The following is a 16427-nucleotide window of genomic DNA, read 5'->3' as shown; positions in this document are numbered from 1 at the left end:
GAACCTTATCAAACGCTTTACTGAAATCCATATACACCACATCAACTACTTTACCCTCATCCACCTGTTTGGTCACCTTCTCAAAGAACTCTATAAGGTTTGTGAGGCACGACCTATCCTTCACAAAACCGTGTTGACGATCTCTAATCAAATTATTCCTTTCCAGATGATTATACATCCTATCGCTTATAAACCTTTTCAAGATTTTTCCCACAACAGAAGTAAGGCTCACTGGTCTATAGATACCGGGGCTGTCTCTACTCCCCTTCTTGAACAAAGGGACAACATTTGCTATCCTCCAGTCTTCTGGCACTATTCCTGTAGACAAAGATGACTCAAAGATCAAAGCCAAAGGCTCAGTAATCTCCTCCCTAGCTTCCCAGAGTATCCTAGGATAAATCCCATCCGGCCCAGGTGACTTATCTATTTTCACACTTTCCAGAATTGCTAACACCTCCTCCTTATGAACCACAAGCCCTTCTAGTCTAGTAGCCTGAATCTCAGTATTCTCCTCGACAACATTGTCTTTTTCCTGTGTGAATACTGACAAAAAATATTAATTTAGCACCTCTCCTATCTCCTCGGACTCCAAGCACAACTTCCCACTCATGTCCTTGACTGGCCCTACTCTTACCCTAGTCATTCTTTTATTCCTGACATATCTATAGAAAGCTTTAGGGTTATCCTTGATCCTACCTGCCAAAGACTTCTCATGTCCCCTCCTGGCTCTTCTTAACTCTCTCTTTAGGTCCTTCCTAGCTAACTTGTAACTCTCAAGCGCCCTAACTGAACCTGCATGTCTCATCTTTACATAAGTCTCCTTCTTCCTCTTGACAAGTGTTTCGACTGCTTTAGTAAACCATGGTTCCCTCACTCGACCACTTCCTCCCTGCCTGACAGGTACATACTTATCAAGGACACGCAGTAGCTGTTCCTTGAACAAGCTCCACATTTCCATTGTGCCCATCCCCTGCAGTTTTCCTCTCCATCCGATGTATCCTCAGTCTTGCCTCATTGCATCACAATTGCCTTTCCCCCAGATATAACTCTTGCCCTGCGGTATATACCTATCCCTTTCCATCACTAAAGTAAACGTAATCGAATTGTGGTCACTATCACCAAAGAGCTCACCTACCTCCAAATCTAACACATGTCCTGGTTCATTACCCAGTACCAAATCCAATATGGCCTCTCCTCTCGTTGGCCTATCTACATACTGTGTCAGGAAACCCTCCTGCACACATTGGACAAAAACGGACCCATCTAATGCACTCGAACTATAACGTTTCCAGTCAATATTTGGAAAGTTAAAGTCCCCCATAATAACTACCCTGTTGCTTTCGCTCCTATCCAGAATCATCTTGGCAATCCTTTCCTCTACATCTCTGGAACTTTTCGGAGGCCTATAGAAAATCCCTAACATGGTGACCTCTCCTTTCCTGTTTCCAACCTCAACCCATACTACCTCAGTAGACGAGTCCTCATCAAACATCCTTTCTGCCACCGTAATACTGTCCTTGACTAACAATGCCACACCTCCCCCACTTTTACTACCTTCCCTGAGCTTACTGAAATATCTAAATCCTGGCACCTGCAACAACCATTCCTGGCCCTGCTCTATCCATGTCTCCGAAATGGCCACAACATCGAAGTCCCAGGTACCAACCCATGCCGCAAGTTCACCCACCTTATTCCGGATACTCTTGGCATTGAAGAAGACACACTTTAAACCACCTTCCTGCCTGCCGGTACACTCCTGCAACTTTGAAACCCTACTCATGACCTCACTACTCTCAACCTCCTGTATACTGGAGCTACAATTCAGGTTCCCAAGCCCCTGCTGAACTAGTTTAAACCCTCCCGAAGAGCATTAGCAAATTTCCCCCCCAGAATATTAGTGCCCCTCTGGTCCAGGTGCAGACCATCCCGTTTGTAGAGGTCCCACCGACCCCAGAATGAGCCCCAATTATCCAGAAATCTGAAACCCTCCCTCCTGCACCATCCCTGTAGCCACGTGTTCAACTCCTCTCTCTCCCTATTCCTCGTCTCGCTATCACGTGGCACGGGTAACAACCCAGAGATAATAACTCTGTTTGTCCTAGATCTAAGTTTCCACCCTCGCTCCCTGAATTCCTGCCTTACATCCCCATCCCTTTTCCTACCTCTGTCGTTGGTACCTATGTGGACCACGACTTGGGGCTGCTCCCCCTCCCCCTTAAGGATCCCCAAAACACGATCTTGAACCACTGCAGTCCATGTAGTGTAGGTACATTCAGAGTGCCATGTGGGAGGGCATCCCAGGTTTCAGACCCTGTGACAGTGAAGGAATGGCAATCAAAGTCAGAATGGTGTGAGGCTTGGAGGGCAACCTGCTACTCCTGCCTTTCTAGGTGGTAATGGTCAGGAGTTTGGACGGTGCTGTTGAAGGGGCCTTGGTGAGTTGCTGCAGTGCATCATGTAAATGGTGTGCAATGCTGCCACTTGGCAGTGGGAGTGAATGTTTAGGGTGGTGAATGAGATGCTGATCAAGCTGATTGCTTTGCCCCATTGAGCTTCTTAAGTGTTGCTGGAGTTGCTCTCATCCAGGTATTTTCCATTGTCCTGACCCATGTCTTATAGTTAACTTTGGGAAAGCAGGAGGTAAGATGCTTTACACAGCCTCTGACCTCCTCCTGTCGCCATCGTATCTATATGGCTGGTCCAGTTAAGATTCCGGCAATGATAATCTCCATTGAGGGAACTCAATGATGATAATGCATTGAATGTCAAAGAGAGGTGTTAGCTCCTCACTTGTTGGTGACTGTCATTGCTCGGCACTTCTATGGAATGTTACTTGCCCCCATCAGCTAAATCCTGAATGATTTTCCAGGCTTAGCTACACATAGGAGGAGACTTTCATCATCTGAGGAGTTAAAATAAATATTGAACATTGTCCAAACATTGGCGAACATCCCCACTTCTGCAGCAATGTCCTGAGATGATCTGGCCTCCAGCAATCACAACCATCTTCCTTGTTGTTCGATATGACTCCAACAAATGGAAAGATTTCCTCCCCAATTCAAGTTGACCTCAATTTTATGAGGGTTTCTTGATGGTACACTTGGCCAAATGCTGCCTTGACTTCAAGGGCTGTCCCTCACACCTCACTTCTCCACTTGGCACTTTTTAGCATGTTTGGACCAAGGTTGTAATGAGATCTGGAGCTGAGTGGTTCTGCCGGAACCCTGATTGTTGCTGAGTAAGTGCCACTTGATAGCACTGTCCATGCCATATTCCATCACTTTGTTCATGATTCAGAATAGACTGATGGTCAATAATTGGCCAGATTGGATTTGTTCTGCTTTTAGTGAGCGGGACATAGCTGGGAGAATTCCCACAATGTTGGACAGATGTTAGTGTTGTAGCTGTACTGGAACAGCTTGGCTAACTACTGGGTGTAGTTCTGGAGCACGAGTTTTCAATACTACAGCTGGGACATGTTGGAGGCCCAAAGCCTTTGCTATATCCCGTGCACGCGGCTATTTCTTGATGTCGTGCGGAGTGAATTGAATTGGCTGAAGACTGGCATCTGTGTTGCTGGGGAACTCCGGAGGAGACGGTGATGACTTATTGGCACATGAAGGAGAAGATGGCTTCACATGCTTCCGATTTCTCTTTTGCACAGATGTGCTGTGCTCCACGATCAAAGAGGACAGGGTGCTCCTGGAATCTTTGTCCAGATAATTGTTCAATTATCCACCATCGTTCATGACGGGACCTGACAGAGATTACACCAGATCGACCGGATAGATCTTTGTTTCACTTCAAGCACTATCTTCTTTTCTAACCCATGCGTTTGTCTAGTTTCCACTAGATGCATCAATGCTCTTCACCCCAATAGCAGCATGTGGTAGTGAATTATACATTTTCACCATAAATTCCTGATTTAATCTATGACCGACTGTCTTCTATTTATGCCTCTGAGGTCTGGTCTTGCCCACAAAAGACTATTAGGACTATCAAACACCTTTATCAGCTTAAAGACCTCCTGCAGGTTAACCCCCCACCCACCCACCAACCCCCACAACCTTCTGTTTTCTAATAATGCACAGATATCGAAATACTCACCGATGTAGCATCAAGCAAATGAAAAGTAGCAGATTGGGGACTCACTTGCGCAACTAACTGAACAACTTCTCTGGAAAACGAAAAGAGAGACATTAGAGAGATTTCCCATGATTCAGAATCCATTTCTGTAAATGTGCGTTTATGAGTTTTTATGCTGGGAGAATGTTCTTCTACTAACTTGTCACTGGTGAAGATGTAGCCAACCACATTCCTTGCTGCTCCAAGTATCACTGCATTGACTAATGAAATGGACACTGTGGAAATAAATAGACAAGTAGGGCGGGTTTAGCACAGGGCTAAATCGCTGGCTTTAAATGCAGACCAAGGCAGGCCAGCAGCACGGTTCAATTCCTGTAACAGCCTCCCCGAACAGGCGCCGGAATATGGCGACTAGGGGCTTTTCACAGTAACTTCATTTGAAGCCTACTTGTGACAATAAGCGATTTTCATTTTTTCATTTCATTTCAAGTAAAAGAGTTCTCACCAAGCGATCTATTTGAAGTTCCGGACAATCTGTCTAAGTTTTTCTTTCTTCTGCTTTTTCCAAAATAGGACCTCCCCATCGTTAGGAAAGAGTGCTTAAGTTAGGATTGAAGCTTTGATTGTTTAAGATGCCACACTTATTGATAAACTGCACATGTGTATAAAGGGGATGCAGGTGGCTTTGTGGCATTGGAGAAGAAGTGATTGCAGAACAGAATAAAATTGGAGTTGAAGAAGTCAAGATTTGCTTTTGAGTTCTTATTACAGAGATACCATCTGAGCTTAACACCCACCTCCCCTTTGTTTTAGAACATCGAACTGTACAGCATAGTACAGGCCCTTCGGCCCACGATGTTGTGCCGAACTAGTCTGAAACTAAGATCAAATCAACCTACTCCCAATCATTCTAGTGCACTCCATATGCCTATCCAATATCCGCTTGAAAGTTCCTAAAGTGTCCGACTCCACTAACATAGCTGAGTGTGTGTTCCACGCCCCAACCACTCTCTTGAGTAAAGAACCTACCTCTGACATCCCTCCTACATCTTCCACCATGAACCTTCTAGTAATGCCCCCTTGTAACAGCTACATCTGCCCGAGGAAAAAGTCACTGAGCGTCCACTCTATCTATCCCTCTCATCATCTTATACACCTCAATTAAGTTACCTCTCATCCTCCTTCGCTCCAATGAGAAAAGCCCTAGCTCCCTCAATCTTTCCTCATAAGACCTACCCTCCAATCCAGGCAACATCCTGGTTAATCTCCTTTGCACCCTTTCCAATGCTTCCACATCCTTCCTATAATGAGGTGACCAGAACTGCACACAATACTCCAAATATGGTCTAACCAAGGTCTTGTACAGTTGCAGCATAACCTCACGGCTCTTAACTCAATCCCCCTGTTAATAAATGCGAACCCACTATAGGCTTTCTTCACGGCTCTATCCACTTGGGTGGCAACTTTCAGAGATCTATGGACTTGAACTCCGAGATCTCTCTGCTCCTCCACATTCTTCAGAACCCTGCCGTTAACCCTGTAATCTGCATTCAAATTTGTCCTACCAAAATGAATCACCTCACACTTATCAGGGTTAAACTCCATCTGCCACTTCTCAGCCCAGCTCAGCATCCTATCAATGTCTCTTTGCAGCCGACAACAGCCCTCCACATTATTTCCTGGATATCAATTCCCTGTCTGGCTTCCGATTGATGGGTCACATCCCTTCCCTTCTCCGTACCTTTATTTGCGTCAGGGAACTCCTTCTTTGGCAAGTTGAGACAGCAAATGTCAATCTATTTGCCCGTGGTGGGGGGAGGCATCACCTTCAGTTGTGGCCGCAACCCCCTTGTCCACACCCACACTCCGGATAACCATCAGGAGCAGGGATAACGGCTGACTTCCGATTCCCAAATCCAGATTCTTGAGGTCAGACTCTGACCGACATCCCAGTGGAGATTGGCTCTCTCAACAGGGATCAGGCGTAAAACATGGGATTATCCCGTCCGTATCAATGAAAAACAGGAAACTCTAGGAAAATAACTGACTCGACTGGGCATCCTCTATGGAGAGAGGGACAGAGGTCAGTGACATTCCATCAGAAGTTGGAACAGGAACAGAACCTGGATCTGGGACAGCCTTGAAAGCAGGTACAGAGGCCGGGAAATAAGGAGGGAAGTACAGATTGAAAGGGAAGATCTGGGATGGGGTTGGGAGGCAAAGTGAATGGTTATAGGAGAAAGGAAAGATACAGCAGATTGGTCTCGAGGAGCTCCAAGTAGCAACAGCAGAGCCATGAGCAAACTTTGCAGTTTGAAAAAAATGATTGAACTCAAATGTTGTCCAGATGCGAGATTCAGCGGACCTGAGTTAAAGTCTGATGAATGGAACGTTTAGTGGGGTGTTTCTGGACATCAGTAGTGCCGAGATACACCCAGCTTCAATGACATTCCCGGTTTTGTTTGCCTTGGGAATATTCTCTCCGCCATCGGGCTCCATTTTGATCGGTTGTCCCAAATCCGCACCCCTCCCCCATTTTTGTGACTCCCTTCACCCCACCCCCAACCTTAGGGGGCCTCAGGGAACCCCCGTCCTTCATCCCCCGTCCCCCTCTTTGTGGCAAAGCCTTACAGGACCCTACACCTGGCATTGCCAGCCTGCCAGGATTATTGCAGTGCCAATGTTCCATGCTGGCAGTGCCAAACTGCCTGGGCGTCAGGGGGAGTGCCAGGGTGCCACCCTGCCCAGTCCCTGACCACCCGGGCATCTCCAATGGCCTGGGAGACCACCTCAAGTGACATTATGACTGGTCCACAGTGTTAAACGGCAGCTTGGCGAGGGCTCCCAGGCATGGTTGTTATGTTCCTGGAGTCGGGTGAATCTGGTGTCCGGGTATTTAAAGGGAGCAGTTACTCTCATTTGAATATTCACACCTGGAGCTCACACACTGAAGGTGAGACCCAGATTGCCACGTCTCGCGAGATTCCGTTGAAACTAATTTGGCAGGGGGGTGGGAATCAGGACACTATACCAGCAAGTGTAGAGACTGTGGATGAGCATGGTACCAGGGTCAGGCAGGCGAAGAGGAAGGGTAGGCTGGGGGAGGTCGAACTCAATGGGACTGGAGGTATGGAGTGTATCTGCTTCAATGCACGGAGTATAACAGGTAAGACAGATGAACTTAAAGCCTTGATTCACACGTGGACCATTCAAGTGTTAAGGTCTTTGATGTGGGGCTATGTTTGTTTCAGTAAGTAATTAAATATTTGAATTAAATATTTATTCTTTAGGGGCTTACGTACTTGAAGGTATTTGATGTATTGACTGGGTTTTTATGAAAGAAGTTTTTTTTAAATATACACCGAGAACTTTATTTTATTCTGGTTTAGCACAGTGGACTAAACAGCTGGCCTGTAATGCAGAACAAGGCCAGCAGCGCGGGTTCAATTCCCGTACCGGCCTCCCCGAACAGGCGCCGGAATGTGGCGACTAGGGGCTTTTCACAGTAACTTCATTGAAGCCTACTTGTGACAATAAGCTATTATTATTATTTCATCTCACTATGGCTCCTGAGATCTGGCCATGGTGGATGCTGGATAAGTTGGCATAGAGGATGTAAGGGTGAAGAATGTTAGGTGAGGGGTCATGGGTTGGCACTGAGTTGGCATAAAGGCTTTAAAGGACCATGGAGTGAGTAGAGTGACACAAGTTGGCATGAATAGTATGAAGGGCAATGGAGTTGAGTGGGGGTGAATTTAGAGTGTGTGAGGGTGGGGCGAGATGGTGAGGGTTTTTACTGTGACTGGGATGAATTCTCAGAGTGCCGAGACTGATCTCTAAAATTGATCTTGATCCAGACATTTTTAGTTGTTCCATCAACGGCCACAAGGTCAGAAATGATGATGATTTCTGCAGTTTGCAATTCCATTTCCGACTCCTCCAATAATAAATCAATTAACAGAAGGATCTGGATAACTTCTAGGCTTGGGCTGGTAAATAACAGTTAGCATTGACACCATGTGAGTGCAGGTTTAATCACCATCTCAAACAAGGGTAAATCCAGCCCACTCCCCTTGACCTTCAATAGGGCGGCCATTACTGAGTGTCCCATCAGCCAGCTCCAGAGGATTCAGCGTGGTCCAGAAACTTAACTAGAGCAGTTACATCAACACCTTGATGACAGGAACTGGACAGAGAGTGGACAGTCTGGTCCTTTAAAGCTTCTGCACCATTTACAAGAGATTCAAATCGGGGCTGTGACAGAATACTCCCCATTTACCCGGAATACCCACAACAACACTCAGCACCATCCAGTACATGACGGCTCCCCTGCCATCAGAATCAATCTCCTCCCCATTCCCTGCGTCCACATTGTGACTGTGATGTGTATCATCTACAGGATGCAGAAAGCGGCTGAGGTCACATCAACAACATCTCCACCTCCAGCAACTGCTGCCTCCGAGAAGGAGAAGCGTGTCGATGTAGAAGAAACTTCATCATCACCAAATGGACGTCCAACTCACACACCATCCTGCCTTGACCATATAATCATCATTCCGCCATTGTCCCTGGGTCGGAATCCGGGAATTCCCGGCCTAACACCATTGTGGAACCACCAGCACCGTAAGAACAGGAATGAGGGGGCCCACCACCCACACCCTCTCAGGGTAACCAGGAAGTGGCAATAAATACAGCATTAGCAAAACCTTAAATAACAGAATGTTTTAAAAAAACCCGAGTGGAAGTTCCTTGTGTGTGGACATCAGGCTAGGGCAGAATCAGGCTCAGCTGTGATAACTCCTGCAGTCAAATAGCCTGGCAACAATTACTGCCGAGGCTCATTCACAAAGAATGTCCAATTGGGAAGGATGTTGACACACGGGGAGCTATATTGCAATGAGGAGCCAAACTCTACAGGAGAGTTTAAAAGGTGAAGAATGTTGGAGAGATTGTTGGCGTTACAATGTGGGAATAGTCAGTTTTAGTCAATGAGTTTAAACTGTTGGACTCACCAATGCAGCACAGAGCAACTTTAGCAGAGTTGACAGCCTGCTCTGGATCACTGGCACCCAGTGCGTTGCCCACACGAACAGTGGCAGCCACACTGTATCCCAGCGAAACCTGCAGGAGAAAGAATACAAAGAATGACCCTCTCAATTTAATCTGTTGTGGAAAGTAACTGCTTTGTCAATCTAGCTGTGGGTGGATGTATCAGCAAACAGGTCAGGAAGGTCAGAGGTCCACAGTCTCCTTTGTGTTGAGTTACCTGACCTCAGTTGGGAAGTGGTTGTTTTTACAATTAACCTCGTTAACCCCCACCCTCTTCATCACGCTCCGGGTTCATCACGCTCCGGGTTTCCGAAAGGAAGAAAATCAGTCCGAGTTTCTGCTCTAAATTACAATCTGGTAATCTTACTACTAGATACCTATGCCATGAATGCCAAAAGCATGGAGCGGATATGTGAATCCCTCCTTTTCATTCTTTGATCCCAGCATCAAACTGCCTGATAATACGAGATGTAATCCCACCAGCCTCATCCGTCCTATCTCGGACACCTTCTTTCAAACTAATAACTTTCCACAGGCTCTGTGCTCCTCTAGTTCCAGTCTCTTGCCCATCGTCTCCCCATTGGCGGCCTTGCCTTCAGCCATGTAGGCCCAAACCTCTGGGATTCACTGCCCCGAATGTCTCTGCCTGTCTTTCTATCCATCCTTTAAGACAGTGGGTGGGATTCTCTGAGCCACCAGCCGCGTTTTCTTCAGTTTGCCACTCCTTTACACTTGGTATTATCAACAAACTTCTCTGTTCCTTTCTGAAACTGCTTTTCGCCTCTGCCTTCTCCAGTACAGAACGATGGCTGTAACAGCAATGGCATGTCCCTGGCATAAATATGGATCGTCTGTGGCCCATGGAGTTTCCCAGCAGGTGACCCAGGTACTGAAATGCAAGCGCTTTCTAGTATCTCAGTTAAGGGGGTCAGTCTTCAAGAATGATTCTTTTATACAGAGCTTCCATTAACAAGGTAACGTGGCGGCCCCCCCCCCCCCCCCCCCCCCCGTCTACATCAATGGCTCCGAAGTAGAGTTGGTCGATAGCTTTACGTTCCTGGGGGCCACCATCACCAACAGTCTGTCCTGGTCCACTCACGTTGATGCAACAGTCAAGAAAGCCCAACAACGTCTCTAATTCCTACGGAAGCTAATAAATTTGGCAGGTCTGCATCGACTCTCACAAACTTTCCACAGATGCACCATAGAGAGCATCCTATCTGGCTGCATTAGAGCTTGGTACGGCAACTGCTCGGCCCAAGATTGCAAGAAACTGCAGAGTGTGGTGAACTCAGCCCAACGCATCACACAAGCTTCCCACCCCCACATTGATTCTGGATACACCTCCCGCTGCCTCAGGAAGGCAGACAGCACTGTCACAGACCCCTCACACCCAGGCATTGCCCTTTTCCAGACCCTTCCATCAGGCAGAAGTTATAGAAATCTGAAGACTCATACATCCAGACATAGGAACAGCTTCTTCCCCACAGCTACAAGACTCCTCAACGACTCTCCCTTGGGGCAGCATGGTAGCCTTGTGGATAGCACAATTGCTTCACAGCTCCAGGGTCCCAGGTTCGATTCCGGCTTGGGACACTGTCTGTGCGGAGTCTGCACATCCTCCCCGTGTGTGCGTGGGTTTCCTCCGGGTGCTCCGGTTTCCTCCCACAGTCCAAAGATGTGCAGGTTAGGTGGATTGGCCATGATAAATTGCCCTTAGTGTCCAAAATTGCCCTTAGTGTTGGGTGGGGTTACTGGGTTATGAGGATAGGGGGGAGGGGTTAACCTTGGGTAGGGTGCTCTTTCCAAGAGCCGGTGCAGACTCGATGGGCCGAATGGCCTCCTTCTGCACTGTAAATTCTATGATGATGATGACTGATCTATTCCCTGTAAGAACACTATTCACGACGCCCTATGCTGCTCTTGTTTGGCCCTTGTTCCGCACTGTAACCAATCACTATTTGTCAATGTTCTCTGTTGATTATTCTTTTGTCTACTATGTACGTACTGTATCATTTCAAGCCGCAACGGCTCGCGAAACCGACAAAAGAACTTTAGAAGAAAAGGCTGAGATATTGAGGTTGCAAGTACTTTAGTCAGTTATTTATCGGAAGAGTGAAAAAGGACGAAAAATAAAATGGTCCCCACTGCTTCTAAGTTGTTTGGAAGAGTTATAGGTGGACAATAGTCCTAAAAAAGCCCCCATTGCTTTCAAGGGTGCTGCAGAGCTTCCCCCAGTCTCGAGGGACAACCGAGCTCCACCAGTTATGTCTACTGAAAATTTGTTCAGAGATCTCATATCTCTTTGTCATCGGCAATTTGATTTGTCCGAAGCAAATGCGGAAATTGAATTAAATAACAACATTACCAAGAGCAAATGGTCCCTTGGAAATATAAAGAGAGTTTTGGGGAAAAATACCCGAATGTTCCTTCGGCGTATGAAAGGTCATAAAAAATTACAAAGAGGAAAGCCCGCAAAGCCGTCAAATCTGTTTTTCAAACCTCAGCTATATCTCAATTCTTCAAAGCAAATAACTCCGCCACAGGCGGAAGCAGAAATAATTCTAACCAAGACTGTACCGGTATCAGCTCCGGCATTGTTGCAAGCTGCTGCTGACATGACAACTGTGACTACCCTGGGCGGGATTCTCCGACCCCCCCGCCGGGTCGGAAAATCGCCAGGGGGGCGGTGTGAATCCCGCCCCGCCGCTCCGACACCGGCTGCCGGATTCTCCGCCACCGTTTTTTGGGCGGGGGCAGAGATCACGCTGCGCCGGTCAGGGGCCGTTGGCAGTGGCCCCCCCACCCGGCGATTCTCCGGGCCCCGATGGGCCGAGCGGCCGCCCGTTTTCGGCCAGTCCTGCCGGTGTGGATTAGACAAGGGGGGTGCGGGGGGATGTCCCCACGGTGGACTGGCCCACGATCAGGGCCCACAGACCTGCGGGCAGGCCTGTGCCATGGGGGCAGTCTTTCCCCCCGCGCCGGCCTCTGCAAGGCTCCGCCATGGCCGGCGCGGAGAAGAAACCCCCTGCGCATGCACAGGAAACACGGCAGCGATTCTGCACATGCGCCAGAACACGCTGGCGCTCCTGCGCATTCGCCAACTCGCGCCGGCTGGCGGAGGCCCTTCGGCGCCGGTTGACACGGCGCCAACCCCTCCAGTGCCGGCCTAGTCCCCGGAAGTGCGGAGGATTCCGCACCTTCCAGGCCGCCCGACCCCGGAGTGGTTCACGCCGCTCTTTGGCGCTGGTACGGCCCGCCCCGCCGATTGCGGGAGAATCCCGGCCCATGATAGAGACTCCACAAGGGGGGTCTGGCCAACAAGACTCTCACTCTGAGGCCGACCAAAACATTCTGCTAACCCGGTTTCAAAAGCCTCCCGGTGCAGGCTCCGAGATTATCACGACACCAGGGGCGAAATTCTCCGGAAACGGCGCGAAGTCCGCCGACTGGCGCCCAAAACGGCGCAAATCAGTCGGGCATCGCGCCGCCCCAAAGGTGCGGAATGCTCCGCATCTTTGGGGGCCGAGCCCCAACATTGAGGGGCTAGGTCGGCGCCGAACGAATTTCCGCCCCGCCAGCTGGCGGAAAAGGCCTTTGGTGCCCCGCCAGCTGGCGCGGAAATGACAACTCCGGGCGGCGCATGCGCGGGAGCGTTAGCGGCCGCTGACGGCAGTCCCGCGCATGCGCAGTGGAGGGAGTCTCTTCCGCCTCCGCCATGGTGGAGACCGTGGCGAAGGCGGAAGGGAAAGAGTGCCCCCACGGCACAGGCCCGCCCGCGGATCGGTGGGCCCCGATCGCGGGCCAGGCCACCGTGGGGGCACCCCCCGGGGCCAGATCGCCCCGCGCCCCCTCCTGGACCCCGGAGCCCGCCCGCGCCACCTAGTCCCGCCAGTAAGGTAGGTGTTTTAATCTACGCCGGCGGGACAGGCATTTTAGCGGCGGGACTTCGGGCCATCCGAGCCGGAGAACCGAGCGGGGGGGCTCGCCAAACGGCGCGGCATGATTCGTCAGATCCCGAACAAATTTATCAATGGTCCAAAAAACTCCCACACCCTAAAAGGGAGATTTAGCCACCTGGGAACAGCTGCCACTAAACAATTCCAGCAGAGAGAGAATATAGCTTTTTAGTGGTGAAGAAAGCCATTTTGCGGTTTCATGCCCTTTTGAATTACAGGGGGTCGCATTACATGATTATAAAATGGACTCTTATGATCGAGACCCGCCCCCTGACTCATTCAGGGATCTGCCCCAAAAGGGGGCAGCACGACACAAACCAACTTGAGCTGTTTTGAGAGAAACTAATTTTTACGTCCACCATGCAAACACTGTATATCCATCACCTTTGCTCCTTGGAAAAGGGGGGAGAATACGAAAAACATGATTATGTGGAAGTAACAGTTGCAACTTCAGCCGGGAAGGCTACAGCCACCCAACACAATAGTTCCCTGCCCGGAGCTATCTTCTATCTATCATCCCATTCCTCTGCTACTTCATCACATGCGTTTCTGCGCTAAAACCGCTATTCTTCGGTTAAACTTGAATTCGGTATGCAAGCGTCGCCCATGCACAGGATCTTCATCCTCACTTCAATAAGGACGCGGGAGTCCAAACCAAGTGAAAATAAGGACAAAGTTTTATTTACAAAGAGTCCCCGGTAGATCCCTCCCGGGCACCTCTCTGGCCGACTTCATATAATCCAGGTAATTGAGATACCCCGCCCCTAAAGGGAGAGCTCGTACTCCGCAAGGAACACAGGGAAGACGGGCATTCCCATTCCATTGGCTCCATGCGGGATTCACACTTACCCTGTATGCGATTGTTATCATCTGAAAAATGATGGACTGGGCTCCAAGTTGAATTTCATTAATTAACCCTGTGAAGAGGGAGGGAACAAACAAAACATTGAAGTTAATTGAAGCAAACAAATAGCAAAACAGAAAAAGAAATCCAATGTGGACTCAAGCTTTCAACAGAAGCCAAATCAATTTCTGGCATTTTTATTTTGTGGGGCAATCAAATTCAATGCTTTGCCTTCTCAAATAAGATCTTCAAAATCGACCAACTTTAGGCCAATGTTCCATGAGACTCCTTCTGTATTTCCGACAAAACGAAAAAACTATACTTCTCTAATGTCCTGTGGACTCCGCATAAATGAAAATCTTTCCTCATGAGTCTGACATACGCTCACAAGTTGTAAGTGTACAGAAGTGAACCCATTGTATCCTCAAATCTACGACACAGGTGCGGAGGTCGCGCCCTTTGGTCCAATGAATCCATTCTTTGCCAGTGGGGGAGCTTGTCAGAGTGTAACTCACACAGGTGGGAAACCCAAATTCAGTTGAAACTTGGGTCTGGATTTTCATCTTTGAGACTGGTAGCAGCAGTCAGGAAATGTCCAAATCTTTTTGAAAAACCCGTCCTTTGTCTTGACTTTGGCTTCAATGGATAAAGCTCCACGGCCATATTGTTAAAGACGTTGCCATGGAGAATTCACTAGTCAATTATGACTTACAGTTAATTGCCAAGTGTTGTTTGAAATTTAAACTAGGTAGCTTGACCCTGATCGGCAAGGCAGTGCGCTGAGGAATGAAGTAGCAAATTGCTTATTTTGTTAAGTTGAAACAGCCGCAATGTGAGTACATGTTCTTTCTGTCTGCAAAGAACAGGGCCCTATGTATTAATATATGTCGCATCTAGTACATGCAAACGCACCATACTGAGAAGTCGCCTGATAATTGTTAGGACGGGAAGGATAACATAAATACATATGTCGACTGGGCTATTCTGCAAAATTATCCTTTTAGTTTAAAAAAAATGGGCACTGCTTTGGCCTGACTAGCCATGACTCATGCCAGAGGAATTTCTAATCTTCAGACAAACCAGTTTTGCTATTGTTAAAAAAGGCACTATGTCCCCTTCCTAGAAGTCCAGAAATATTCTTTGCATTCTGGTCACCAGAGTTGCTGTGTCTTCAGAGACAAATGCAGTTGTTTGTGACTCCTAATATCCAATGTGGTGTCAATGCCCAACCATTACCTGTTCCAAAACACAATGGGTTTCAACCAGGGGGCTGGCTGGTCAACACAAAGCCACACAGTCACATGACTGAGATGTCAGCTAATTAATAAGCTGTTGGATTTTAACTTCAGTCATTGTTTGACTGTGGGGGTGGGGGTGTGTGGGGGGGGGGGGGGGGGTGTGGGGGTGTGGGGGGTGTGGGGGGGGGGGGTGGGGGGTGGAGGGGGTGGGGGGGGTGGGGGGGGTGTGGGGGTGGGGGGGGGGGTGGGGGTGAGGGGGGGTTGGCTGTCGGATGAATTTTTAAATATTTGCATGGGCCTCTGGATTGCTCGTTCAGTATCATTATCACTATGGTACCATGCCCCTCACATAGTATTTTTCACAGCAGGAAAGACATTTATTTACCTACGAGGAACGTCCCGATGTGAAATGACCACCATTCGATACACATCATCAGCATGCTGAGAACCGCCAGCCGGGTAAATTGGCCCCACTCCTGTAGGCAGTCCCTGGACCACCCTACAAATATAAAAAAGGAGGCAGTTCTTGATGTGTTGGGTACTCTGCTACACAGACGAACCAACATGGTTGCGAATGGTCCAACTCAGTTTTATTACTAACATTTATTTACAGTGGTAAACTGGTTACTGAGGTTCGATCATAACCCTAGAATCTGTGGTCCTATTCCTAATTCTATCTTGTAGTGGCACTCAGCACATGGTGGATGTCTGCGTGGCTTGCTCTGAGCTCTGTGCCCTGAGCTGGCTCCTGCTGGAATGCCCAGGAAGTGTCGTGTTCCCTGTTTTGTACTGTGTATGCTCTTGCCTGTGATTGGCTGTGGTGTTGTGTGTGTGTTGATTGGTCCGTTGCTCTGTCCATCAGTATGTATGTATGTTTGTGCTATGACGTTTACCTGAATATCATGACAGTTCCGAACACAGTTTAGAACATGCCTGGGAAGCACATCGGGCTAAAAGGAAAGTAAGGCTGACAGAAAAATGTCCACATCATCCAGCTGGCTTGAGCTTTCAAACTGCCCCTTTGACCACAGAATGTGAGGGGCGAGTCTGCAGTTTGTGCAGAGCACCACTCAGAGGGAGTGCAGTGAGAAATTGTCGCAGAGATGGGTGGCTCCAGTTATGTGAGGACAGATTTGCCTCCTCTGTGGGCATAGCCAGTCGACTCTCTCTGTCTAACCTGTTATGGGCCAGGGCTTAGAAACTCCAAAGTGTGTTATGAAGGTCACCTGACCTATAACTTTGATGTTGAAT

At 48.5% G+C, this 16427-nt stretch overlaps 1 protein-coding gene across 1 annotated transcript in view; it reads right to left on the bottom strand.

Moving 5' to 3' along the window:
- Positions 1–16427, bottom strand: part of LOC140386938 (multidrug and toxin extrusion protein 1-like) — a 42418-nt gene that overhangs the window by 13620 nt on the left and 12371 nt on the right. Inside the window, exons 9-13 of the mRNA XM_072469845.1 lie at positions 15562–15675; positions 13944–14011; positions 9099–9207; positions 4286–4361; positions 4108–4177 (exon numbers count right to left, since the gene is read on the bottom strand). Of these exons, the coding sequence (XP_072325946.1) occupies positions 4108–4177; positions 4286–4361; positions 9099–9207; positions 13944–14011; positions 15562–15675 (437 nt within the window). The remainder of the gene's footprint in view (positions 1–4107; positions 4178–4285; positions 4362–9098; positions 9208–13943; positions 14012–15561; positions 15676–16427) is intronic.

This window comes from Scyliorhinus torazame, chromosome 12 (genome assembly GCF_047496885.1).
Source record: "Scyliorhinus torazame isolate Kashiwa2021f chromosome 12, sScyTor2.1, whole genome shotgun sequence".
Lineage (NCBI taxonomy): Eukaryota > Metazoa > Chordata > Chondrichthyes > Carcharhiniformes > Scyliorhinidae > Scyliorhinus > Scyliorhinus torazame.
The sequence above is the reverse complement of the archived record's forward strand: the minus strand, read 5'-3'. Positions and strand labels throughout refer to the sequence as shown.